Source organism: Ambystoma mexicanum, chromosome 1q (assembly GCF_040938575.1).
Source record: "Ambystoma mexicanum isolate Mex_15411 chromosome 1q, UKY_AmexF1_1, whole genome shotgun sequence".
NCBI lineage: Eukaryota > Metazoa > Chordata > Amphibia > Caudata > Ambystomatidae > Ambystoma > Ambystoma mexicanum.
In genome coordinates this window covers 664,730,594-664,757,604 of record NC_090922.1, presented here as the reverse complement: position 1 = coordinate 664,757,604, position 27,011 = coordinate 664,730,594, and the positions used below count along the sequence as shown (strand labels likewise).

The 27,011-nt window shown below is 44.3% G+C and overlaps 1 protein-coding gene across 1 annotated transcript in view; it reads right to left on the bottom strand.

Moving 5' to 3' along the window:
- Nucleotides 1-24,572, bottom strand: part of LOC138534995 (dimethylaniline monooxygenase [N-oxide-forming] 2-like) — a 584,153-nt gene extending 559,581 nt beyond the window's left edge. The window contains exons 1-2 of the mRNA XM_069641261.1: nt 24,429-24,572; nt 19,180-19,368 (exon numbers count right to left, since the gene is read on the bottom strand). Coding sequence (XP_069497362.1) covers nt 19,180-19,368; nt 24,429-24,572 — 333 coding nt within the window. The remainder of the gene's footprint in view (nt 1-19,179; nt 19,369-24,428) is intronic.
- Nucleotides 24,573-27,011: the final 2,439 nt, after the last annotated feature.

Sequence of the window (27,011 nt, the reverse complement as noted above, 5' to 3'; positions counted from 1 at the left end):
AAATATTGGCTAAAATCTTGGCTATTCGATTGGAAAAGGTTGTTTCAAGTTTGATACATGAAAATCAAGTGGGTTATGCCTCTGGCAGAGCGGTGGCGGACAACATGAGACGCCTGTTGTTGACCATTGAGAAAGGACGCAATCAGCTTGTTGCCAATGCAGTTATTTTGCTGGACGCTGAGAAAGCGTTTGATCGTGTTGAGTGGGATTTTTTGTTCACATGCCTAGAGAAAATGAACTTTGGGCAAGATTTCCGACACTGGGTTAAACATTTGTACAACAACCCGTCTACGAGTGTACTAACGAATGGTCTTATTTCAGATGCCTTTGTACTTCATCGGGGTACAAGACAGGGCTGCCCGCTTTCACCTCTCTTGTTAATTTTGTCTATGGAACCACTCGCAGCATTCTTGCGGGCAGATGTGAACCTTCACCCTATTATTGGCAATGACCAAAATAACTTAATTTGGCTATACGCAGACGATTTACTGATTTGCCTTCAGGACCCTGCTGTTGGTGTTCCTTACCTAATGCGAGATATTCAATATTTCTCCTCAATATCAGGATATAGGATTAATTGGAGTAAATGCGACATCCTCCCGATTAATTATCTTTGTCAACGGCATGCATGTGCTCAATTTCAGTTTAGGTGGTGTGCAGTGAAGATGAGATGCCTGGGCATTTGGATTGGAGCAGATATAATGAAGCTGCCATCAATACATTTTGCGTGGATCCTCCCAAAGCTCTAATCAGATTTGGAGAGGTGGGGTTTTTTGAAGCTATCCACCTGGGGCAAAATAAATTGTATAAAGATGATTTTGGCTCCTCGGATAAATTACATCTTATCCATGCTCCCTATCAAGGTACCGGGAGACATTTTCAAGGAGATCAATAGACTTATGCAAAGCTTTATTTGGAATCGGAAACCTACAAGGCTCGCAATTTGGAAATTTCAACTCCCATTAAAACTTGGGGGAATGAACTTGCCTAATTTCTTAGCTTACCATTTATCGTTCTCCCCTCACCACTTGTGCAGGGTTGCTGACTGAGTGAATGAGCAATCTGATCAATCTGAATTGTTGTCATGGGAGTGTGGTGCAGTTTCCCAACTGGACCCCAAAGCTCTGCTGACTACTAGGAGATGTAGATCAAAAAAGGCCAGCACACTCACTTCGTTCTTGCAAGACTGCTGGTGTGCACTCTCAAGTCGTTTGAGTGCTGACCCCTACTTACACCCTGATGTATCCATATGGAATAATCCGGCATTGCTGTACCAGGGAAAAAAGCTCTTTTGGTCGTAATGGTTTGTGGCTTGTATAAAGTAGTTGAAAGACTTGATTGAGGGTGGCAAATCGATACCATTCTCCCAACTTGGTCAGATGTATGAGATGACGGAATGTTCATTTGCTGAATATAAAAGACTGAAAATTATTATTTCTGCTTGTGTTGAAATACCGCAGTTGAATAATCAGAATGCTGCTTGGACAGCTTTAGAGGTGTGCTCGAGTGCATCACACCCTGTATCTACCATGCAAGGAATCATAAAAGCTAATCGAAAAGGAGATCCGAGACTACCGGCAATTTGGGCAGAGGAACTGGGTGAAAACATTGATTTGAGGTGTTGGCGTAGGTGCTGTGATAACAATCGACTGATGAGTTTGGATTGGGGCCTCAGGGCCTTTCAAACGAAATTGCTATTTAGAGCCTATTGGACACCTGAAAAATTGTTCAAGAGACAACTTTTGGACAGCGATCTTTGCTGGAAGTGTAAGCACTCAAAAGGTTCCCTCAGTCACTTGATTTGGTCATGTCCCAAAACAATGCAGTTATGGGAAAGGGTTTGTGAAAGGCTAAGTTTTGTCCTAAATTACTGCGATTCCCATGAATGCTTCCTTATTAGTTTTGGGTGATATATCTTTGCTGGATGAAATTGACTTTGGCAGGAAAGTATGGTAACTGCGTGCATGCATGGTGGCTAAAAAAATTATATTGAGGTCCTGGAAATCAAGTAGATTGAGGACTGGTTGGAGGAGCTTCTTACAGTTTCAACGTATGAAAAAGCCATGTACAAAAAAACAGATGCAAATGATACATTTTGGGACATTTGGAGCTGTTTTCTTGACATCTATGGATGAAACTGAACTTTAATTTGAGGACTTTACGCCTCTAGCTTTACTTGTTATTGATGAATATAACTATTTATTAGTTTATGTAATGGGTTTGTGATATTGTTGTGCTTGCTGCAAGGTTTCTTTCAAATGTGATTTTCAGTCATAAACTTCCATGTTCTCTCTCTTTTTCCTTTCTTCTTCTCCCCCCCTCTATTCTTTCTCTACTATTTGTTATTCATATTTAGTTTATGATGAATTATTTAATGTGTTCTGACTTCGGTTGATTGTGTGCATATTAGTAGATTACTGTTATGATATGTTCTTATTTGTTATTATGAAAATAAACATTTTGAATTGAAAGGGTAATCTGCTGATCAGATGCCCCTTTCATAAGCTCCATGCCAAAAGCACAGTCTGTTCATGTGACCTGCTGCATCAGAATCCAAAGCACCTACTCTACCAGTGACACAAAGCAGTTTTAGAGGTCAAAGGTGCCCATTTGACATCTGCACTGACAGCCAAGTCTCTGCAGTGCAGGGGCTTCATTTAAGATATTTACCACTGTACCAAAACTATGATGATCATAAACAGACCATGCTGGTGGCAGCTGGTGGCATAGCACTACTCATGATCATTGCAGCCACATCCAATGTGATATCACACATGTGTCAACTGCTGTGAGCCAGCTCAGCTGTGGAAGATGATGTTTATTCTGGCCAGACAGGCTGATCATGCAGCCAAAATGACAGGTCAGGAACCTGAATGGCCATGCCTCTTCTTTGATCTCTTTGTGAGGGTAGGCAATACACTCCACAGACATAGCTGCACAACAGGCACTTGTCCTGGGTCAGGGCATCATATGAGCACACCCATTCAGAGGGAGTAGCCTCACACCAGGGTGCTACATTTGTAAGGCCTGTGATCATATTGAGAAGGGAAGGGACATGGTTAGTAAGGGGCAGAGTTAGTGTAGACAGGAGAACTCTGTACAGTGGGGGAAGACTTACGCCATCTTGTTCTTCTCTTCCTTTCTCCTACCTGTCCCCTCCATAGCAAAGCTTTTTGTTTGTGATGTTGGAAGGGCAAAGTCCACTCATTTCAAAAGCAGGGAGTATACCACTAAGGCAGGCTAGCTTTATCCCAATCAGCTGTGGGCGTTTACCTTTAAAAGAAGGGGTCTCACAACACTTTTTTTAATCATCTTTTGGACTTCAACCGTGGAAGAAGATTTTCTTTGGACTCTGCTGGGAGAGAGTTCTTTCCAGAGTCCTCCAGTGTGAGGTTAAGGCAGGTGTTCCAAGGCAGAGGTGAGCACTTTCTGATAACCATTCCAGCAACCATTGAGGTGAACCGGCTGCTAGAACAAGGCCTGCCTCTCTGCCAGCCCAGCGATACCAAGGACCTTACCTTGTTGAAGGGCCCCTGCATTTATGTGGCAGCCTTCCTTGTGTATGTGAGCACGGGAGAAAGACTCATCTTGTCCCTGCGCCCCTGGATTGGGGCTCACAGCACCCCGAGAGCCAAAACAGCCAAGATCCTAGTGTTTTTTACATTGAACTCTCTCCTTAGGGATGTGTTTCATGAACCGTTCGACACATTTTAACAACGAGAATCCTCCGTTGCTGCCTTTTGCCCTCTTCTGATCTTTGAATTGCTTGCAGAGTACCAAGAAGTCTGGTTTGGCACTGCCAGACCACCAAGAAATGAAAAACGGTACTATAAACTGCTTGCTGACCCATTTCCGGGCCGTAGAGAGTGATTAGCTCACTTTTTTTCCCTTCTGCACCATAGAACATACCCTTTTAAAGAAAATGGTAGTTATCACTTGTCTTACACCCCTGATTCATTTGTCAGAGGGCTGCATCTTGCTATTTGTGCGTATTCTGTGTTCTTTCCGCAGGGGTGGGCTTTGTGTAGTGGTTTTCTAGCTAGTTATTATTGTGCAAGGTGTGTTTAATTACAGTACAGATATTTTTTATAGAACTTAGATTTGACATTTCTTTATTTTGGACTGTTATATTTCGCTGTTTGGGTTCCTACTGAACCACTTTAACATCCCTCTTAAAAGTATTGCATTCCCTCTGCCCATGTTACCCCAAAAGGTGAACAAATGTGATCTATGAACTGGGCCTGTTTTACCTTTATGATTGTGCTGGCTCTTGGTTTGTAGAAGTGTGAGGGCTGAGTGGGCACTTTAGCCTCTACTCATCCTTGTAATCCTGCAGGGCAACAGCCAATTTGTCACACTTCCCAACATCACAAATGAATGCAGGAAGAAAGTAGAGTTTTTACATAAACGATAAGTAGCACATATCTGGAAAATCCCCCATCTATACATATAATATAATACAACATAGGTCAACTTAGTAAAGGATCTGCTGATTGGGATTCCTGGAGAAACAGAGACCTCACTGGGTGCTAGAAACCAAGAAGTGAGTAAGCCCTCTGAGATGCACCAGTGTCAAAGTTACCCTGCCACCATTGTATTTCATTTGTGATTATGCATTGATGCCAGGTAACAACCAATTAATGTCAAATGGTGGCCTCTGGCTTTGGCCCACTGGATTAGATCGAATAGTGCCCTGTGTAGCTGATTAATTGTTACTCTATGGAAGTGCAGGATCCATTCTTACTGAAAATAACATATGTACGTAATTGCATTCTTGGTGAGGAACTGTTTGTGATGACACCTGCTGCAGTACCTACGCGCCCCGTTAAATTAAAAGGGTTTGTCCATGAAAGTTGAGGTGATGTTAAAGATCTTGCGTCGCACCAGGTTTAGCTACTACGGAGACTTAGAGTCCCTCCACTCCGTTTGTGACAATACATAATGGTTGTGTTGAGCTATCCCTTGATAGTGCGCCGAAAAACAGGCTCCTCTAAATGTTCTTAAACTGTAACGCGGATCGAAGAACTCACCTGTGTGGGGCGGTCTTTAAACGATCTGAAAGATAACGTCGAGCCCTTGCAGAGAGGCATTTATAGATAAGAGTAGCAGGCTTAAGCTAAATTCTGTGCTGAACTAGAAGCCAGTGCAGTTTTCATCGAGTACCAGTAATATAATCATGTCTACCCAACCCACATACTGCTGGCACGGCTGAATTTTATGTAACCTGGAATTTCTTGTGATACCTCGATGAGGTGCCCACAAGTAGACTATTAGAATAGTCTAACTTGGAATTCATGAGGGCAAAAGCAACCAATGCCCTATTCGTCTTGGATAGATAGGGGCGAATCAGCTAGAGCAGGTTGGTGGTACAGGAGCATCAAATGTATGAGATATGTTTTCAAAGGACAGCTGTGAATCAAAGAAGACTCCAAGCGTCTTCACATGCTGGGCAACCGGATTAGAGCAACCTGTTATACAAAATTGTCTACAGCAAGGCTCAGATTTCTTCAGTCTACGACCTGACCCAATGACAAGAATCTCATTTATTTTTATTATTAAGCACCAAGGAGTTCTGTCCCATCCAGCACTGTACAGACAGGTACAATTCATTGATGGTATTGGAATCCCAAGTGTAGACCCTTGACAACTCAAATAGAATCTGTGTTTCATCTGCATAGTTGCTATAATAAATTCCCAAACCGTCCAGACGATCACTCAGAGATTTGGTATATATGTTGAAAAGGAGAGGGGACAAACACGAGCCCCGAGGGACTCCACAAGAGAGGGAAATTGGTTCAGCTTGAAAATCTCCCTTAGCCAACCTGGAGATACTTGGACCTAGGAAGCAGCTTCACTTGAGCATCTTCCAATTTTGACCAATCTATACACCAATTGCGAGTGATCTACAAGGTCAAAAGTGGCAGAGAGGTCTAACAACACAAGAAGAGCGATAGAGCCCTTGTCTATGTTCTTAGCAATTTTGGATTTTAAATCCAATAAAGCAGTCTCAGTTCTGTGCATCCTGTGAAACCCAGATTGTCTTAGTCCTAACACACTTTGGAATTCTATAAAGTCAAACAGTTGACAGCATGTGCCTCTATCCAATATTTCTAATAAGAAGGGCACATTTGTAATCAGAATGAACGTGGGTCCATGATAAAATCTAAAAACTTTACAGAGGGGGGCATGACATTTTTTACTGGCCATATATTATAGATGCCCAGTAAAAACTGCTATGCCTGGGCCTGGAACCCCAGCACCCAGTACACGTAATCCCATCCACAATTAATGTGATCACGTGTGTGTGTGCGAGGCACTAGCAGGCCTAAGCGGTAGGCATGGCAGTTTTTACTGGGCATTTCTGCCCAGTAAATAATTCCATATCTGTCCCGCCCAGAGCCTCAGACACATAATCTGCCCCCTGCGCCCCCCCAGCATTTTTACTGGCATTAAGGGCAAAGCCAGCAAGTGAATGTTCGTACGTGGGGGATACTGGCATTTACTGGCAGAAGAACATGAACGGTTTCTTATGGTATCGTTACTGTGTAATATTACTGGACACACAAAGAGTTAGATGACCAATATGGGTGTCAGGACTCAGGAGCCAGGCACAGCTCTCTTGGTTATATGCTGGGTGAAGGATTTAAGGGTTCATTAAAATACATTCTTACATATTTTACCTAGTGCAGTACACAGCATGCCCCCAGCCTGATCATCATGTGCATTGTGCATGCGTGGGGGTCCAGGCCCCCTTGGAGTGTAGCGTGGCCTGTGATTTGTTGCTGAGTTGGGGCGTGCACGGGGCCCTAAACATGACTCACGGAAGGGAGGGGGACTCATTTTCTGCTATGCTAAGGACACACAAAAATGTACTTGTATCTTCTCTTTCAGGGAGATTGAACATCATGAATAATTATGTCCAAGTTGATGTCACTCTTAAAACACACAGGTACTTTCTATAAACGTACTGAAATTAGGGTGTAGGGGTGTGCCTAGAAATTTGAGGTGTAAAAATTGAGATATTAAAATATGTACTGAAACATCTATTTAGGGATATGTTTGACTTCAAACACTATATCCTTCTTGGATTTCTTCTCTTTTTTTACCTTTTACATAGTGAGAGCTGGTCACATGACTGAAACGTGTTAGTCATTAATATATACATGGCTTTGTGGAATCTAATGCGAATTGCTTTGTAAATAATATTTTGAATAATTGTACCGCTCAGATTGAATGTACATTGATTTTGTATAGAATCCCTACTTCAAAGTGTTGTTATTGAGTTGAGCATTGGTGGCCTCACCTTATGATAGGAGAGTCTAGTTCTGATAATTGTCCATTGCACACTAAGCCAGAGTGTGCTCACCTTTCACTCCTCACAAATTGAATCTCACAAAGTAAGTCAATCAAACTCATAAATATGTATTGATTTGGTGATAAAGTCGGTGTGCATTTCACCTAACAATTCTTGTTATAGAGGAGAATCACACATTTCAGCTAGGTTTACCGTGCAACTAATGTCTTGCACCATTTGTAGGTGCACCACAAGTTGCCACAGCATAACCTGAAGACCTCAGTATCCGCTTGGTGGATCTTCACATTTCACATGTTGGGGGACTGCAAGAACAGTGCCGTGCCATCTCAGACTATTGCATCACACGCAGCAGAGCTTTAGGTGGGGTTTTCTTAACGCCAAGTCAATGTTAGTTACTGTCCATTGTCTGCTCTGTGATGCAACCTTTTGAGGAGGCTACCAAGAGGGTTAGCCATCGCAATGCATCACTCAGTGAAGTTCTCCCTTTGGTATACCTGCTTGAACTAAACCTCTCCAACATGGCAAAGCGACTTGGCAAGTGATGATGAAGAGGCTAAACTGGTGCGGGACCTGCTTACAGACTTGCGTGGTGATCCACAAGTTGTCAAAATGAAATGTAACAGCAAGTACCTGCTAGCTTTCTATGTTTGAAGATGAAAGCTGACACTTTTATTCCCCTGGTATCAGGGGAGGAGGATTTGCAACAATTATCAGGCAGCAAGAAGAGCTGTCCAGATTGTTATCACCAATAGACATAATAGTCCTTACTACTATTAGGACTATTTTAAAGCACACACATGAAATTACATTTATCCTCTCTTTTCAGGGAGGTCAAACATCATGAACAATAATGTCTTAGTGATGTAACTCTAAAACACACATGACATTTCTATAAAGGTACTCAAAATGGGGTGCTGGTGTGTGTCTAGAAATTTGAGTTGTAAAAAGGTAAAAATTAAAAAATGTATTGAAAAATGTATTTTGGAACTTGTTTGACTTTAAAAATGAAGTATTATACCCTTCTTGGATTTCTTCTCTTTTTTTACATTTTACTTGAGCCTAGTGATGCTTTTGAAGATGGTCACATGACGGAAAAGAGTTAAGCACTAAAATTCATGTGGCTTTGTCGACTCAAATGTGAATTACTTTGTGAATTATATTTTTAAATTAACACTCATACTGTAACCAATGATATTTGATGAACATATGATCTTTTTCTATAAAATTATTACTTAAAAGTAATAATGTTGTTATTGAGTTGAGCATTGGTGGCCTCACCTTAAGAAAGGAGAGCCTAGTTCTGATGATTATCCTCTATGCCAATCCAACCATATCCTTTACAGGCTGACAGTTGTTAACAAAGGGTGTGATGACTAGGTGTAGTACTTGTGCGGAGCAGGGGATGTGCATAGTATTGCCGATCCATTGTCTCCCATGAGAAATCATAATTGCAAATTATGAGGCCTTAGCCTATTTGCTTGCACCTCCTCTACCTTCTTCCAGAAATCAGCTAACCTGTGGCTTCTGATCTAAAATCTTTGGATGCTAAATGTTGCTTGCTGTTGGACAAGCATACGTAGCTGCCTTGTATTATTCCAGGACCCCTCTTTCCTGGTAGTTAATAGAAAGGCTACCCTGTGTGCAATGATGGCCATGCAGTCAACGCTCTGACCACTGCTCCACATGTTCATTTCAACATATGCATTTGGGCATGTGGACTGCTGTAGTATCCATTCCACTGTGGCTATAATGTGGCTGTACAATTCAGGTACTGCCTTTCATGAGAAACAAAAGCAGCTGGGAATTTACCAGCAGTAATTGGCTATTCCCAAAAGTTGGCGCAGTCTATGCTTCTGAACAAAGAGTAGGACAAGAGGTCTATTACCAACATAATTGCAAGATTGCAACTGTGCCGAAACCATCTATCATCTGACCAGTGACATCTTTGTCCATGCTGAAATGCTTCCACACCAATGGCTTGATGCAATGGGGTGTTACTGGTATGCATCACTGGAGTACTAGGGGGCAGGCTGGTCGTGCCATTTCCAAGCAAAGCAACAGCAGTAGTACTTTATGGAGTTATTATGTGGTCAGGTAGTATTATGCTGCTTGTCATTTGGTGTGGGGGAAGGATGCCATTCAGGTCTTTTGCATTCTTTCCATGTCTGTGCGTGGTACTACATTAAATGGGACCACAAAGATGATGTGCCCAAGCTGGTCCCTGCATTTCCTTGGCACAAAGATGTATGGCATATTGTGCAAGTGGCTGAATTAATGTCCATGTTATTCAGTGCCAAGTAATACCACACTTTGGATGTGCATAGTAGGCTATCAACACCCATGCTGGGTTCTTCTGAACGTGATGCTGTTGGTGGCAATGGTGGGAGAGGTGGTGGCATTCTTTTAGGTGGCACATGATGATGATGATCCATTGCATATGCTCTTCGACAGGAAGCCTGCTTTTAAAGAGTCTGTACAAAGTTTGGGGGCATAATTTTACCACTTCTGCCTCAGTGTCAATGTTCACATTGTCCTCCTGGTCTTCATCGCTAGTGTCACTGCTTTCCAGCAGCAATGCATGTCCCTGCCCAGACTCTGATGGATTGCGATCTTTGTCTTGTTTATCATCCATGTCATCTAAAATATCTTCATTTTTGTCAGACTCCTCCTCCGTTGATGGGAGGTGAGGAGACAAAGGCCTGAAACTTTCTGTTTCAACCTGCCGTTCAAGTGCACTGTGCGTCGTTTCCCAATGTTTGTTACATGAGACCTGCTCCTCATCCCCTGCAATAGTGGATGGAATTGAAAGTGCAACCACCTATGAAAGTAGGGGTTCACACTCATTGTGGTCAAATTCCTGTGCATCCTCTTGTGCTGTGTGCCCCTCAGAATGACTTTGGGGGTATGGGGTTGGAATGTTGGGATGTGATAACCTTCAATTGGGCTTGTGGCTTTCTGACATCACCAGTGCACACAGCAAGTGCTGCATCTGGGGTAAAGATACCACAAGAATCTCCTGGCTAGAATTGGCGGTTCCAGGCATTGCAGCACAGGGAAAAGCTGTTATTTTCTCAAGGCATATTTGGGCCTCTCAGTAAATTCAAATATGAAATTAGTAATGGAGGAAATAGAAGGGTCAACTGACCGTAACAGATATGTTTTGTATAAGGAAGGTCGTAAACTACTTTCCGGCTGCGGGCTCCGTAATTTGAACATTACTGTGTACTCCGCTTTGTCTCACCTTAAAAAAATTGTAAAGCAGAAAGCTTTGAGTCAGGATAATGATCTGAGCAGGCAAAACGTTAACACCTTATCATCGTTGAATCTCTATGCTAGTTGTCATGTAAATGCAGCGCATGGAGGTGAAATTTGTAATATAAAGTCTGCTGAGTGCAAAAGATTGGTGCTAATGACCAGGCTGAATTTGCTCCCTCCAAATGAGTGGAGAAAGTGGGGTAAGTCCATCCAAGATGAAATGTCTATGTGTTCAAACATAACTTTATTCGGCTTTAAGTACTATAAAAGCAACATTACATCATAACATAAAATAGAACAAATTTCAAATCAGAAATACAAAATAAAAATTACATATTTTACCAGCACAACCTAAAAAGGCCTAAAATTCATAATCTTCTAAAGCATAAACTGGACATGTTTGAAATTCATTCAAAACCAGTGGATCAACGTCCATGGGTGCTAAGGGTGCATTACACGTTACGGGGAAGATTTATCGCAGGGTAGTTTACAAACGTCGAGATGAAATAAACTGCATTCACATCGTTGGAACTTTTACAGAATTCCACAGCTGCAAACAGTCGGTCTAATTCCCCTCTAACGACGAAGTGGCAACAGATAACATTCCCTCAAGCCCAAGTATCCTGGGTAAAATAACCGGAGATGCCTGATGTATTCTATGTAGCAAAGGTGCTGTTGAGAATCTCCCCTATTTTTTACTATATGTAGAAAAAATGTAAACCCCTGTTTTAGAAATGTTAATATCAGGTTTTATCATGATGGTTACTTTTTATATGGAGTTGTAATGACATAAATGTTATCCACAGTGTATTTGAAATTGTGAAGCAGGCTCTTCTGAGACGGGCCAATTTATCAATCTGTCCCCAGCTCTAAACCTCTTTCTTGCTTGTATGGTCATATCAAGGAAGTGTTTTTTACAATATGATGTGTTGTGTCCAGCCACCACGGCGCTATGTGCGAGGGGAGACTGGGCCCCTGTGATGCTAGGCCGCGCGGCCTGTGGCGCAGCTCCAGCTGGAGCGAAAGAAATCACGCATGCACACAGGACGTTGGTTTGCCCGGAACTGCCTCCCGTGCTCGGGGGCGGGGCTTTTATTAGAACACCCTGCGTCACCGCGTAGCATGACGCAGGGCGGATGCAACAGTCCTCCTTTATTTCAAATGAGGTTAACAATAAACAACACAAGTGATAGAAACTTCAAATTTAACTAAAGGTACACTGTTCATATCCAGGGACCCTCCTTGCTCTCAGTCCACAGGGGGCCAACTACCATACATAGTCTCTGAGCCTGGTGGGCGGTCTCGTGGCAGTTCTCAAAACATACCACGCTCCTCTGGGGCTGACCCCCGCTGTCCCATTGGGTGGCTCACCGTCTCTGTCCGGCTCTCCCATGTCCGGCTCGCTCCCCTGCTCCCACGTCCTGTCACCCGCCGCTGCCTCGTCCTGGAGGGCCACGGGCTCTTCTTCGTGGTTGGACTGGGATGCTTCATCTTCCTGGTAGCTCTCACCATCGGTCCATAGGTTGCGTGGCACCACCTTGAACCACGACGCATTTCGCGTCACCTGGTGGGATCCTCTTGTCACTGTCCCCATGGTCCAATGCCTTCCACTGACGGTCCATGGGAGCTCTTCGTATCTGGTGTCCAGTTTGGACCTTGCCGGGTTTCGCAGCATGACCACCTGGTTGCCCACATGGTGGTCGGATGTGTGCGTTGGCACTCGTCCTCCTTCTCTCCGTGCGCTCTGGGTCGACCTCATCCGGTGTCTTGCTGGGGTGGTGCGGGATCGATGACTTTATTACAGTGCCATACATGAGGTCGGCAGGCGGGACACCCGTCGTGCTGTGAGGGGTGACCCGGTAGTTCCGCAGAAAATGGTACAAGTCCATTTTCCACGGGCTGGCGTTTGCCTTCGACACTCTCAGTACTTTGTTTAGGGTCCTCATGAACCGCTCCACATCGCTGTTCGCCTGGGGCCACCTCGGCATGATGTGGTGGTACTTGATGTTTAGTTCTTGTAAATACTGTTTGAATTCTTCCCCTTGAAAGGGGGGCCCATTGTCGCTTTTGATGGTGGTGGGTAGACCATGTGTAGCAAACATCTTCTCGATGGCCAGGATGACCAAACTGCTGAGGATTCCACTATCTCGACCTCGGGGTATCGGGAGTGGTCGTCGATAGCTACCAAAAGGTACAGGCCTTCTCGTAGTTTGCAGAAATCGATGCTAATGGCATCCCACTGACCGTGACCGCACTCCGCTGACCGAATGGGTTCGGGATCAGACGGGCCCCCAGTTATCTGGCAGGGCAGGCAAGCGCTTATCAGCTTTTCCACCTTCTCGTCAATCTGCGGGAACCATACCCTGTGCCTGATCCGAGCTTTTGTCCGTGCCATCCCTTGATGTCCTTCGTGGGCCAGTGCCACTATTCTCTCTTGTATGCTTGGAGGGATGACAATCCAATTTCCCCGGAGCAGCAGTCCGCTTCTGTGATCGACAGGTCTTGTCTCACAGTGAACATCCCGGAGAGGAAAATCTTCGCTTCCACTGTCCTGTTGTGGGTGTTTTTCATGAACGTCTTCCAGTCGCCGGAGATGATGGCGTCCTTCACCAAGTCACAGCATGGGTCTTTGTGGGTCTCAGTCTCAATGTCCTCGATGCTGACAGCCTTCGGCCTCATGGCTCGCACCACCTGGCATATGTGCTCCTCGGTCTCTTCGGCCACTTGGACTTCTTGAGATGTGGCCACCCGTGGGTGCCTTGAGAGGAAGTCTGCCCGGTTTCCACTCCCCGGCTGGTAGGCCAGTTCAAAATTGTACTGCTGGAGATGCAGCAACCATTTGGTGATCCGTGCCGGTGGGTGTGATGACGTACCCATGAAGATTGGTAGTAAGGGTTTGTGATCTGTGATCGCCGTGAATCTCCGTCCATAGAGGTACAGGTGAAAGTGGCGACACCCCCATAGCAAGGCAATGGCCTCCTTCTTGATGTGAGAGTAGCGCTGTTCCATCATCGTCAGAGCTATTGATGCGTATGCATTGGGCCTCTTCTCCCCCCTTTAGTGACCTGCATGAGGATGGCCCCTAGCCCTATGGGGCTCGCGTCCATGAACAGTTCCGTCGGGAGCTCAGTGTCATAGTACGCCATTTTCGTGTCGGCGGACAGGGACTCCTTAATGTTTTCGAACGCCTCCTGGCACTCCTGCCCCCATTCCCATTTGACGTTTAGTTTGGTCAGTTCACGTAGGGGTTCCGAGAGAGTGGCCAGATTACGGATGAACCTCCCGCAGTAGGTGGCCATGCCCAAAAAACTACGCACCTCAGTGGGTGTCATTGGCGGGCTTGCCGCTTGAATGTCTGCGACCTTGTGGGGGTCCGGGGAGATGCCCGTGCTGGTGAATTTGTACCCAAAGAAAGTGATTTCAGATTTGAGAAACTCACACTTCTCCTTATGTATGGTCAATCCAGCGTTTTCCAGCCTTCCCAGTAGGTTCCGGAGCCTCTTGAGATGTTCTTCCCTGTCGGGCGCGTGAATCAGGATATCGTCGCTCACACTGAGGACACCAGGGAGGTCTTGAATGACTTCTTGGATGGTTTGTTGGAAAACTTCAGCTGCAGAGGATATCCCAAAGCTCAGGCGTTTGTACCTCTGCAACCCCAGATGTGTCGAGAAGGTCATGATGTAACGAGAGTCTCTGTGCAGCTTTAACTGATGGTACGACATTGGAGAACACTCGCGACCCTGTGAGGTCAGCCACGATCTCGTCGAACGTGGGCGTGATGTGGCGCTCCCGCTTGATGGCGGTGTTCGGGAGACACATGTCTATACAGATCCGGACTTTTCCGGGTTGTTTGGGCTTTCTTGTTACCACCATCGGGGAGACCCATGGTGTAGGCCCAGTCACCTCCTCTATGATTCCGGCATCTTCCAATGCTTTGAGTTCGCTCTCCACTTGTTCTCGCATGTGGAACGGTGTTCTCCTGTGTCACACTGCTTTCGGCTGTACCGATTCGTCAATGTGCAGTTTTATAGTCTTCTCTTTCAGACACCCTATCCCCTTTTGCAGTTTGGGGTATTGCTTTAAGATGTTCTCGACCTCCTGCACTTCATCGATTTGGCAGATGAACTTGACCAAATCCAGATCCTCAGCTGCGTCCCCACTCAAAAGGCATTCGATCCCCGCCTTCACGACGTAGATCTTTGACGATAGCCTGTTTTCACCGTGGACTAGAGTGGTGCGGAAGCTGCCGACAATTGCTAGGGGCTTCCTGCTGCCGTACGCAAACAGCAGTGTGTCCGTGTCCTTCAGATCCGGTTGTGGTTGCAATGTCTGGAACATGCTTGTGGCCATGACACTGACGGAAGCTCCCGTGTCGATGGTCATCCAGACTTGCTGATTCTGAATGGTGACCAAGCATTTGCGCCTTCGGAGGTTCTTTCTCTGTGGTGTCTGCCCTGATCCAATGCAGACACAAGGTAGACCTTCCTCCCTTTTCTCACTTGTTCCTTGCTGGGGTCATGTTGCATGCCCGAGACATCATCGCCCTCTTCCTCTGTCGAGGAGTTGGCCGCTTCGACCCGCCTTGCACTGGCCTGCTTCTACTTTTTGGTCCCACTCCTTTCTTGAGGATTCTGTGGGGGCTGTGCTTTGGTGCCTACTGACCGGGAGACCTTCGTATAGTGGTCCTTCCTACCACATGCCCCACAAGTCGTTCCTTGCGCGGGGCAGTTTCGCCATCCACGTCGCGGTTCCCCGCACCATCCACACTCAGTGGGCCCCGGGATACGTGGTTGCCACCTGGTTTGGGCATAGCTGCCACCAGCCTTGTCTCTCATGAATTGTCTGTTGGTGACATGGGACACCAAAGCTTTGGTGGGGGCGGGTTGCAGTTTGTGTAGTGTTTCCCCCATGCTGGCAGCCCTGGTGTGTGCCAGTTCCCTTTTTCGCCCCAATTCGAGAATCCATTGGAGGGAGATGCCTTTCTCACCCAATACCAGTCTCCTCAGCTTTTCCGATTGGATGCCATTGATGATTTGCCTCCGGATTTCTTTTTCGACGTTTGTGAACTCACAGGACATGGCTAGTTTCCTCAACCGTGTGTGGTAGGTGTCCAGTGTTTCCTCCTCTGCCTGAAAAGTGGTGCAGAACATGAAAGTCTCATAGTCCGGGTTTAATTGGGGGAGGAAATGTGCTGTCAGGGCATCTTTTGCACTTACGTATGCGTCCTGGCCATCATCAACGTTCAGGGAGTTGAATATGCATAGTACCTCATCTCCCACACTTAGCAGCAGGTGCAACCTCATCTTCCTGGCCATTGGTATGTCCTTACACTCCATCGCCATTTCGAATTTCTGGATCCATAGCTGCCAACTGGGGCCAACTGACGAAGGGTCTGTGAAGGGGTCAAACTGCTGGATCAATCCTGAGGAGCTCCCTTGTGGGTGAGCCTGTGGTGATGACATCGACAGGTTTGCCGCCAATCTCAGTGGTGTGCTGGGCCTGGGGGTGGAGGTTCCAGTCGCCATGCTGAGGTCTGCTTGCCTCACCTTGGTGCATGTCCCTGGGCGATCCCTTCGAGGTTCCAGATAGGCAGCAGTAGCGATCTCTGGCGCCCCCCACGTGCACACGTGCAGCCCTGGGCAATATGGCTTAGCGTCGGGCCTCCTCCGACGTTCCCCGTGTCTTTTGACCCTTCAGAGGCAGATGGGGCGTTGTGGTGCCTCCCCGTCCTCGTAGGCTGCCTTCGGCTAGTTGGGCCAGGTTGGTGCCGGTTGGGGATGCTTTCCCCAAGTAGAGAGGAAAAAAACATATTTTTTTTTTGTGGGTGGGGGTCACGTGCATGTGCCTCCCACCGGGTGTCCAAAAATTGATGGACCCCGGCCATGGGTCATCTGGAGCCTGTCGAGCGCCGAGCGCGTGTGTGTCGAGCAGCTCACCTTGTCGCCATTGTTGTGTCCAGCCTCCTTGGTGTTTTATTTATTGTCTGTTAATGTAGTAATCCGATTCAATAAAGTTTACTTACTTACGTCCTGCCTTCCTGGAGGTCTGCAACTTTTCCCCACCGCAAGTGTCACATCAAAGTCTCTCAATAAAATAGCACAACATGCTCTAAAGGCTTCTCTGCTCCTCCCTGGACCTGGGTGATGCCCTAGGACACCTGCACAGTTCCCCACAGTTCAAGAGATGTTATTTTGTGTTGTGACTCCCTGAATGTCTACTCTGCACCTGAGCATCACTGATAGTTAAAATATGCCTCCCTGGATGTCTGTAACTTTCTCATACCCAAAGTGTCACATCACTGTCTAAACACACAACAACACAAGCTGTGCTAAAGGATTCCCTGCTCCTCCCTGCACCCGAATGTCTCCTTACGGCTCCTACGCAGTTCCCCACAGTTCAAGAGATGTTATCGCATGTCGTGACTCCCTGAATCTATGCACCCAAGTGTCACTCATACACTCATTCTGTGCGCTCATTGACTTCTAGACTCTGCATGTTTTGCCTTTCCTCGGGTCTGTCACTTTACCCTGCCAAGTGACACTGTTATTTTCTCCAGACCCCAATAAGTCTGACAAAAAAATCAAGAATCGTGTACATGTATCCCACGGACAAGGTCTGAGGGATTCCCTCCTCCAATACTGATGCCATTTGTATATACATCCGCTGCCTTCCGTTTTATAATATCAGACATTCTGCAAGGAAAAGAACTACTGAATGAGAGAGCAGCAACTTGCTGTAAGGAGTGGCCATGACAGAAACCATCCATTCATTTATTTGTCCAGTCTTTTCTAAACAAATTAAACCAAAATTAAATTCTTTTCTGAACTGCAAATAATTCAACTACACAAATAAAGAACACTTTTTCAAGTGGATGTGGGGTAAAATAAAACATGGCTGTGAATTAAGCAAATCTCCAGATATACAAGGCGCTGTGCTGTCTCTGCAAAGCAGGTGATCCCGGCAGGCAGTGTAGGCCCTGTCTGATAATTTACCCCACGCTCCTGTATCCCAGAATGCAGTATTAATGCCATAGAGTAGTCATTTCAGCCAACCTCTAACCATTTCAAACATCTATTATTTCTACAGGTTCGAATTTGGCTCAAATCAGCTCAACCACTTAAACTGGTGGCTTAAATCAGTTGCCTCCAATCACAGGCTGCATTTATGTCTTTCTTTAGCCTATAACAGCCAGAGCATGGAACTACGATTGGACTAAGTTGTCATACATGTAAAGTATCTGTCTGGACAATGATTATTGCAATATGCATGTGAATCATGAGCTCAGGCCAAATCCTAGGAAAACTAACATATGCACATTGTGCAAGGTTGAGGCCTACATATTTAGCACCTTCAGAGTATCTTTGTGATGTTATCAATGCAGTACCTGCAGGTCAAATCCTATGCTTAATGTCACCAAACAAACAAAAAACTCATAGGATATGTGATATCGTCAGTGATTTCATCAATGATGCCCTTTGTGATATCATCTCTAATGTCATGTGTGTTGGTATGAGCAGTACATGGTGGGGGAGCGATTTATGACTCTGTAGCTTACCATAACTGGTGAATTTCTTTAGTTTTTCGGATTTTGCACTGCAACCATAACATCACTCTTAAGTTTCTTTTCTGAATTTCAAAGCTTTTTATTAGAACAACTTAACCATATATACATGTCAGCACATGTCTTGGGTAGTGGTCGAAGTGGGAGGGAACTGTTGGGAGCGGTGCTCCTCTACTTTTAACAAATGTTTTTTCTGTTCCTATACTTTTATTTTAAAGGAATGGTTTAGTTTTATAATAAAAGTACAGGAAGAAGTTGAAACGTGCACTTCAGTGAAAGTACAGGAAGAAGTTGAAACGTGCACTTCAGTGCACTGCACTGAACAATCCCTTAAACAGCAGGTGTGTTTGTTTGGGGTTTGGATTGCATGTGGGAGGGGGCGGTGCCGATGGGGTTTGTGGGGAGCGGGTGCAGGTCAGCAGGGAACATAGTTCCACTACTTCTTTTGGGACACTTTGAATATTTTACTGCCCATTCTCTGACTTTTAATCCTAATAATACTCTGGGAGTGTGCCGCCAGCTATTACGTTTAGGTTTTGTGTTGTTTAGAAATAATGAAACCCTGGCCCACTTAAAACCCTGCTCTTTGTCTCTCTCTGTTTATCTCTCTCTCCTCCATCACTGTTCAATCCTTCCCCTACACCTATCCTTGTCCATTTAGTTAACTCTTCATCCCTACTTCCACTGCATTCATCTTCCATCCATCCCACTATTACCTCTGCAGAGATGAGCAATGGATGACAGAAGCCCTCTCTAGATGAGGGAATGTAACCAGCGATCACAGAACTTTAGTCAACAATTTTCTCTTGCTGACCATTAAGGACCGCTGCTGCACCAGTCTACCCATAGCACACAGCAGTTGTAAACTCAAATACCCCATGCAGAGAAGGCAGTAGCTTGGAATGTAACTACAAGGCTGGCCCCAGATAGCTCTTGTCAGTCCTCATGTGTGCTTTCAACTAGCGAAGTGTTAGGAGCACTGGTGTTAAAAAAGAATACATTCCACACACAAAACAAAATACTGCCAGATGAATCAGGGGCTCCTCACCTTAAGCTGTATGTGCTTCATGAGGTTGAAATGTTCTGCATACAGCTTGAGATACTCCAGGAGCCTGGAGTTGTGCAAAAAGTTGGGGAAGTGGTCCGGCATGAGGAAGTCACTGTAGCACATCATCTCCTTTGACGAGTTGGTCACGAGTGAATTGTAGATGCTTGCTCTGCCTTCTTCAACTTCTTCCTGTGTCAGCAATGCAGACAAGCAACAGGTACAATTAAGAAGGCATATCATCAATTCAGCAAGGAAATACTAAAGAATCAACATGTACATTTTTTGGTGGCTGGTGGGTTGGAGTCTGACCAAATTTGAAAATTAATTTAGCTTGCTTGCAACATATGGGCAATGAGGCAGTCCTGCGTGCAAACATTAACAAACCTCAGTGTAGCTGCATTAGGGTGTACTCGTGCAAACCATTGGTGTTGCAATTCTCACGGCCCTTACTCATATTGTACACAAGAGGAAGATTCAGACACCAGAAAATTAGAGTCACCAAACACATCTGAAAAAATAAAGCCTTGAAAAAATGAATTCTAGTTTTTGGTGCTTAGCAGAAATCATGGTAATGGTTGTGTGGGAGTCAACAAAGCTAGTGTCAGGTGGTCAAGGGGGGTCCCCTTTATTACGAGGGATTCATGTTGCAAACACCATATTGATGATGGGGGGATGACAGCAAAACTGGGATAGTGTCGTAAATCCACATGAATCACGTAGAAAGATACAATATTTAAACTGCGAATGCAACACGAACACAAATCCATACAATGAGCCATGCTTAGTTGTTACACAGGCATTCTAAAAGTAGTTGGAACATTCTTGATGGGTAAGAGAATTAGTTACTTAGTATTCATGTTGTACAAACAGGGCAAGGTTCACAGTCCTTGCAAGGGACCAGATGTTATCTAGCCCTTTGTATTAAAATCTTTAAAGGGGAATAGTGATTTGTTTGGTGGTAGTAAACATAAGGCCCGGTGCCAGGGCCTGACGGTTAAGTATTTTTCCAGGTCATCAGAGGTTGTATGTGACTGCATAAATTAAATTAAGACGCCAGGAGTCTCTGGAATGGAGATGGCTATCTATGGTTCAAACAAAATCCTGTTTAAGCAGACTTCTCTCAATTTGCCAAAATATCTCAGCCGAACCATGTGCAATCATACTTAAAGTTAAAGGACTTAGGCCAGTTATTGCTAGCAATGAATTATGTTTTCAATACCAATGTTAAAACATGTACTGACTCCAGGACTTTGAAGGTGGGATTTCTTCGAAGAGATTGTGTCCAATCGTAATTGGGGGGGTGCAGAGTAGTAATTGTATCTGGGACTGTTTAAAATTGTTGCAAAAAGCATATAAACTACTAACTGATATTGTATTGCTGAGATTTGGGTTAGTTTGGTCCTGCAACACCATCTAACCGCTGCCCCGGAGCTTTTGTACAATAAACTTGCTTTATGTACAACAGTGTACTCGCTTCATAAGTGGTGGGCCTGTTTTGGGTTAAGGTGATTAAAGGTCCACCCCCCCCACTAGGTGTTATGGCATTCTCTGCATATGTGGGCTTCCTCGTAATCAATGCACATTCAGGGGATGCTCATCTGGATGTAATGTTACAGTGCATGATTTTTGGAACTGTGGGTCGGCTTTGCTACAACAGGTTGTAATGAGATTGAAATGTCACCAATCGGATAGGCTTCCATAGTTGAAATAGCCCCCATCCTGTTCTATGGCTATTACATCTGGGTTGACAGCAATCCATCTAAATTCAGACAGTGCAGCACAGTACATACAGCAAGGGGTGAGAACCAAAATAGGCCCTGGAAATAATTAAGTGGCCCTATGTTACACATGTTCAGCAAGCCCAACACTTTTCCTATGAGAGAATTTGCAAATACCACACAAAAGAGGCCCAGGGTGCAGAGGCCTCCCGGGAAATCTCCAGAGTTGCCTGTTGGCCAGTCCTTCCCTGTTTGCAGCAAGCAGTAGGGCTCCCTCACTCAAATGTAGTTGATGCCAGAAGACCTGCAATTTCACTTTGCCAACTTGAGCTACAGGAATTAAGACATTTGATTTCGCAAAAAGGTGGTACACACTCTACTGAGCACGGCCAAATAACCTACTAAGGTTGGTCTGCAAACATGTTTTAGCTCGGTACCTTTCACAGAGGAGAAAAGTCTATTTCCATATCTGCCTGGTCCCTCCCATAAGGGGACATGTGACTGATTAGTGTTGGTGTGATAGATTTGTGATCATTCACCTGGTTCTGATGAAGGATGTTTAATACAGAGGCGTTACCATTTTGTTATATGTCTCTCTTAGTTTTGGCATTTCATCACACAGATTCTTTTGATAAATGAATTCCAACTCAGCCACCACAGCTAAGATTGTTACTAATTAATTTGCTTGAAATGGTCATTGGGCCACAACTTTCAGCAGGTTGTGAATTTCCTAAGTTTGAGAGAATATGTAAACTTGAATAGGTCACCCTTCGGTGAACACTGTATCTTTGCAATCCCAATTTTAGTAAAGTTTGAATTGATACAAGTACCCACAGTGATGTACCACACCGGGCAGATGCACTTAGAACATTCACAAAACAGTCTGCAGTAGAAAATCCTTGTTGACCCATAATATATTTCACATGTTTCGGGACAATCCGTTGCTTCGTATCCCCTTGACTTTGTATTGGCTGAAAATGGGTTCAGAATCAGGCCAGATGCGAGCCTATAGCTTGTTTCTCACAGTCTTGAGTGCTGGTTCGATCTTGACATATAACGTCTTGGTGTATATTCTAATAGGGTCAGTGCTGTACTGCAACTCTGATAGTTTCTCAAAGTGACAGTGACGGATTGAAGCCTTTATTATTGAACGTATTGTATGGTTAAGCAATGGACAACATAAATGAAGGAAAGCATATTATACTGTTTCCGATTAAGGAATTAGTAGGGGAAGAGAACGTTTAAAGCTGAAGTTTGGATTGAAGGCATGGCGAACTCAGTCATGATGTAACCTGGTTTTTGGAATAAGGTCCTAAATCTCTAGGATCGACAGGGAATTGTCTAAGACTTCCCTATTGCAGCAATGCTATGAAGGGAACCATTTGGGCTACTGCCCAATCAATTTTCTTACACTTTTTTGTGTGCCTGATTAGAATCTCGTGTTGCTCTTTTTGTTGAAAACAATAGAAATTACGGAAATAAAAAAAGCTTATGATTATGACTTTCTTTTCATTTTATGGATTATACAAGAAGGATCATTTATTGTACTAACGAATTTGTTGTTCTGTTAAAAAATGCAATGTCATATGTACACGTTTTCTTAGGCTTTAGCAATTAGAACCCATTTCCCTGTAAGACACCATGGGGGTCATTACGAGCTTGGAGGTAACCTTGTTGCAATTTGCGGCATGGTTATCCCCTTACCTGGTTCCTTAAATGAGGAATTACCGGGCCATTCCAAACTTGGAGGACCTGGTAATTCCTCATTCCAGGAACCCGGACCCGGTACATCCCCATTCCCATTCGAGCCCACATAGGGCTCAATGGGAATGGGGAGGGAGCTAACAACGTTGTTAGCTACCTGGTCTCCTCGCAGGACCCGCTAAGGGCATCTGGTTTTACCAGGAACCCTTTCCGGGTTCCTCCAGCAGACTCGTAATGGGGCGGTAAGGGGTTGACGGCTCCGGCACCATTACCGGCGCCATTAACCCTTACCGCCAAGGTCGTAATGACCCCCCATGTGTACATAAGTTCTTCACAACTTATTTATTTGTGTACAGCGAAGAACAATGCTCTTTTGATTGCAAAAGCATGTACAATTGATAAAGTATCAGATTGGATGGGAAGAAGTGAGTTACTTACAATGGGGTGAGTATGAGTGACATTCTGAAAAGCTTGTGGTGGGGAGTAAATGGAACAGTCACCAAGGACAAGACTTGGGTGGATTTACATAGATTAACGACAATCAACATTAGACATGTTTAGATGCCGTTAGGTGATGCAGCAGCTATGCTAGGAATGTGACTATGATGGAAGACGTGTTAGAGTAGAGGCAGAGAAAGTGAGGGACAGAGGTAGGTTAGATCTAAGGGAATAATGTTGGCACAACGGCAGATGAGAGGGAGGTTAAGAGGATAACTCAGTGCCAGTGAGGAAATCTTTTAATTTGGCTTTGAACAAATCGGTGTGTGGAATATTTCTCAGATGTCAGGAGGAAGAGAATTACATGCAAGTGGAGCAAGAAGAGAGAACGAGTGGAAGGGAGAGGAAGCTCAGGGAGGACGAAGTGCCACCAGGGTAGCTAAGAAGGCAGAGCAGAGATTATGAGAAGGCTTGCAGTGTTGTATAGAGGAGGATAGATAAAGTGGTGTCATACCATAGATACATTTGTGACCCAGGAGAGGAAATTAAAATCTGGCCCAGAAATGTATAATCAGCCATCCAGCCTGGTGCAAATAAGAGGGGCGTTCAAAGAGAGCCCTGGTAGTGAAGTTAATGATCCTGTCCAGAGGACGGAAACATAGTTGGGGAGATCAAGAAGATGCTGGGAAAAAATATCACTGGACGATATTACCACTTCTGTCAGCTGTATTCATGGACTTTCGCCCACTTCAGCATATACACCTGGACTGAGGGTAATGACGGTGGTTTTGCTGAAATGCCACTGGCAGCATTCCAGCAATACTGTTTTTTCTAACTTTCTTTACCCATTTTCACCATCATGATGATGGTGGAAATAGACATGTACAGTTGCGGTTTACACCACTAATGTTCAATTTTGTAAATGGACAAAAGGGTACATTCAGACCCTTCTTATTCATTATATAGGTAAAGAGGCGTGAGTGGGCATCAGAGGTGTCGATCTTTTACCTCATTACAGTTTCCCAATGTAAAAGGATGGTCAATGGATTGAAGGGAAACACCTATGAGCCCCCTGTGAGCAGTAAAACAAAAACATACCAATATTTTTGGGGCTAAATTGCAATTTTCAGCTCCACATTGCTGGTGGAGGTACAAATTCGCAGAGTTCCATTTTGGAAATCCAGCTCTTTATTTAAATGGAAACCCACAAGAGGTAGTTCCTTGAAGAACCTAGAATTGCGCAAGCAGTACAAGTTGTGCCATTTGGCAGATATTGCATTTTCTTTGCCATTATTGCCGAACTAGCAATGACCCCACAGTTTTAAGAACAAAGAAAAAAGGACATCAAATACCACAACAAATATAAAAGTATAAAAACCAGCCACGTACCGTATACCTCCACAGACCGCCAATGTCATTGCTCTTCTCAAAGCAGGTGGGCTCCAGGCCTTCCTCGAGACAGCTTTTAATGGCAGCTAATCCGGAAATCCCGGCTCCAATTACTGCAACCCTCTTCACCATAATCTCCTGCATAGATACACCAACAAATTTGTTGAGGGTGCTTCAAAATGTCTGATTCAAGAAATGCAAACCAGGGCAGGAAGCGGAAATATACAGCAATATGAAGTCATTGTGTTAGTAGACCAATTTGTGAGTAAAAATGTAGGCAGGCCAAACATGAGAAGAGAAAAAAACACTGGGGCCATCATACCAAATCAAGACAAAGGGCCTGATTCACAAAAGCGTTTTACAATGGTGCAAACCGATAGGAAAATGCTCTGTGAATCAGGCCCCAAATATCTATCAAGCAAAGGCCAGGTCAGTAACAACATAGGGTCAGACCTGTAACAACATAGGGTCAGACCTGGATCATTGCTATGTAAACAAGAATATTACATTCTTAATAACTATTATAGGGTTGCCTCCTTAACCCCATGGATGTTGTTTCTTTAGCAACACAGTTTATATTGTTTATTATCAGATCTCTTCTTTTGTTAATGACTTATTTCTTCTCCCATGTCTTCAGTTTGGGTTTCGTCCCTGTCACTCCACCGAGACTGCTTTAATGTGTATGCTCAACTGTCTTCTGTCAGGTCACCACTCTAAACACTCTTCTTTTCTTATTCTTCTTGATATATCAGCTGCTTTCTACACTGTTGATCACTCTTTGCTTTTGGATTCTCTCTCTTCTTTTGGTTTTAGGGGCTCTGTTCTTTCTTGCTCCTTCTCTTATCTATCTAACAGAACTTTTTCTGTTTCTTGGGGTGGAAAGACTTCCTCACCTTTCCCTGCTGAGCACGGTGTTCCCCAAGATTCAGTCTTGGGTCCATTTTTATTTTCACTCCATACTTAATTACTCGCTCGTGGTATTTCTTCCTTTGGAATCTCTCATCACTTCTACGCCGACGACACACAACATTTTCTATCCTTTTCATCTTTCACGCCAGAAATTCACCACATTCTCACTTCTTGTCTCTCTGCCATTACATCTTGGATGGCATTGCACTTCCTTACCCTGAATGCTGTGAAAACTGAGGTTCTATTCTTCCCTGCCACCTCATTTTTTCCACTGCCATCTATCTCTTTTCCACCCTCTACTCTTTCTATTTCTCCCACTGCTCGAAAACTTGGTCTTTATCTGGACTCTAATCTTTCTTTTACCTATCATATTTCTCTCACATCCCGCTCTTGTCGCTTTCATCTGTATAATATTCACAAAGTTTGCTCTTTTCTTACTTTCCATGCGACTAAACTGCTTATTCCTTCTCTTATTTTCTCTCGACTCTTCTATTGTTCTGTTATGCTCTTTGGTCTCCCTTGTTCTCGTCTTGCTCCTTTGAAATCTATATACCATTCCTCTGTTCGCTTACTCTGCCTTCTCTCCTATTGTGATTCCATTTCAGCATCGCTTGCATCTCTCGGATGGTTATCCTTTCATTCCCAACTCAAATTTCACTTTCTCTGTATAGTCTTTAAATATGTTTATGGGCTAGCTCCAGACTATCTTGCTTTCGGGTCTCCTTGAAAATTCACCCCCTTCACTGTCCATGATTGGTTGCTCTCAGAACTGATATTTGAAGTACTTTAAACTTCATTATTTTTGTACCGTTGTTTTTAACTTTGTGCAGTGCTATGGACAAAAGACCTAATAAAATACAAAATACAAATACAAATATATTATATTGAATCAGTGTTGTTAGAACTAGGGTTTCACATTGAAACTTTGACTCTGAACCTGAATACTCTGAATTCTGCAAAGATCCTTCATTGAAAATGTTTAGGTACAACTTGTGCAGTCAAAGAAGGAGACACGCTATTGAAACCATTGATCTGAAATGATTTCCACCATATTGGAAGGGATTACTTCTTATTCAGGCACTGCAAATAGCATCTAGGGAGCAGTGGCGTAACACAAAATTTGAGGGCCCCCCTGCGAGTCATGCTGAGGGACCACCCCGCCTCAACTCAGCAACAAATCACGGGTAGCGCCACAGTCTGGGCCGTCCTAGATTATCACGCTTGCGCAATATAAACAAACATGCTGCTGAAGGGGTATGCCGCACACTGCACTAGGAGAAAGATATAAATCTATTTTTTAATGCAATATACAACATACTATTATTATACTTTCTGAGAAAAATTGGCTATAAAGCCACAGTGTTTGTAATTGTTTTGTAAGGTAACACCAATCGAATACATGCAAGTCACCAAAAGTGCACAGGAACATTAATGCTTTGCTATTAAAAATGTCATGCCACAATTAAAACATGTCCAACTGGCTGCTCAATGTAGACCAGTGTAGACACGTAATAACATTACAGTAAAGCATGCCAGGCCACATTTAGATATACCTAGACTGGTTGCACCAAAATGCTGCAGGCAATAACACTCATCAAGAAGAGAGCACACATTAAAGCCTGTATTTCCGCGGCCTCTAACAACATGGCCGAACTCTTTCAAATCTGCAAGGAA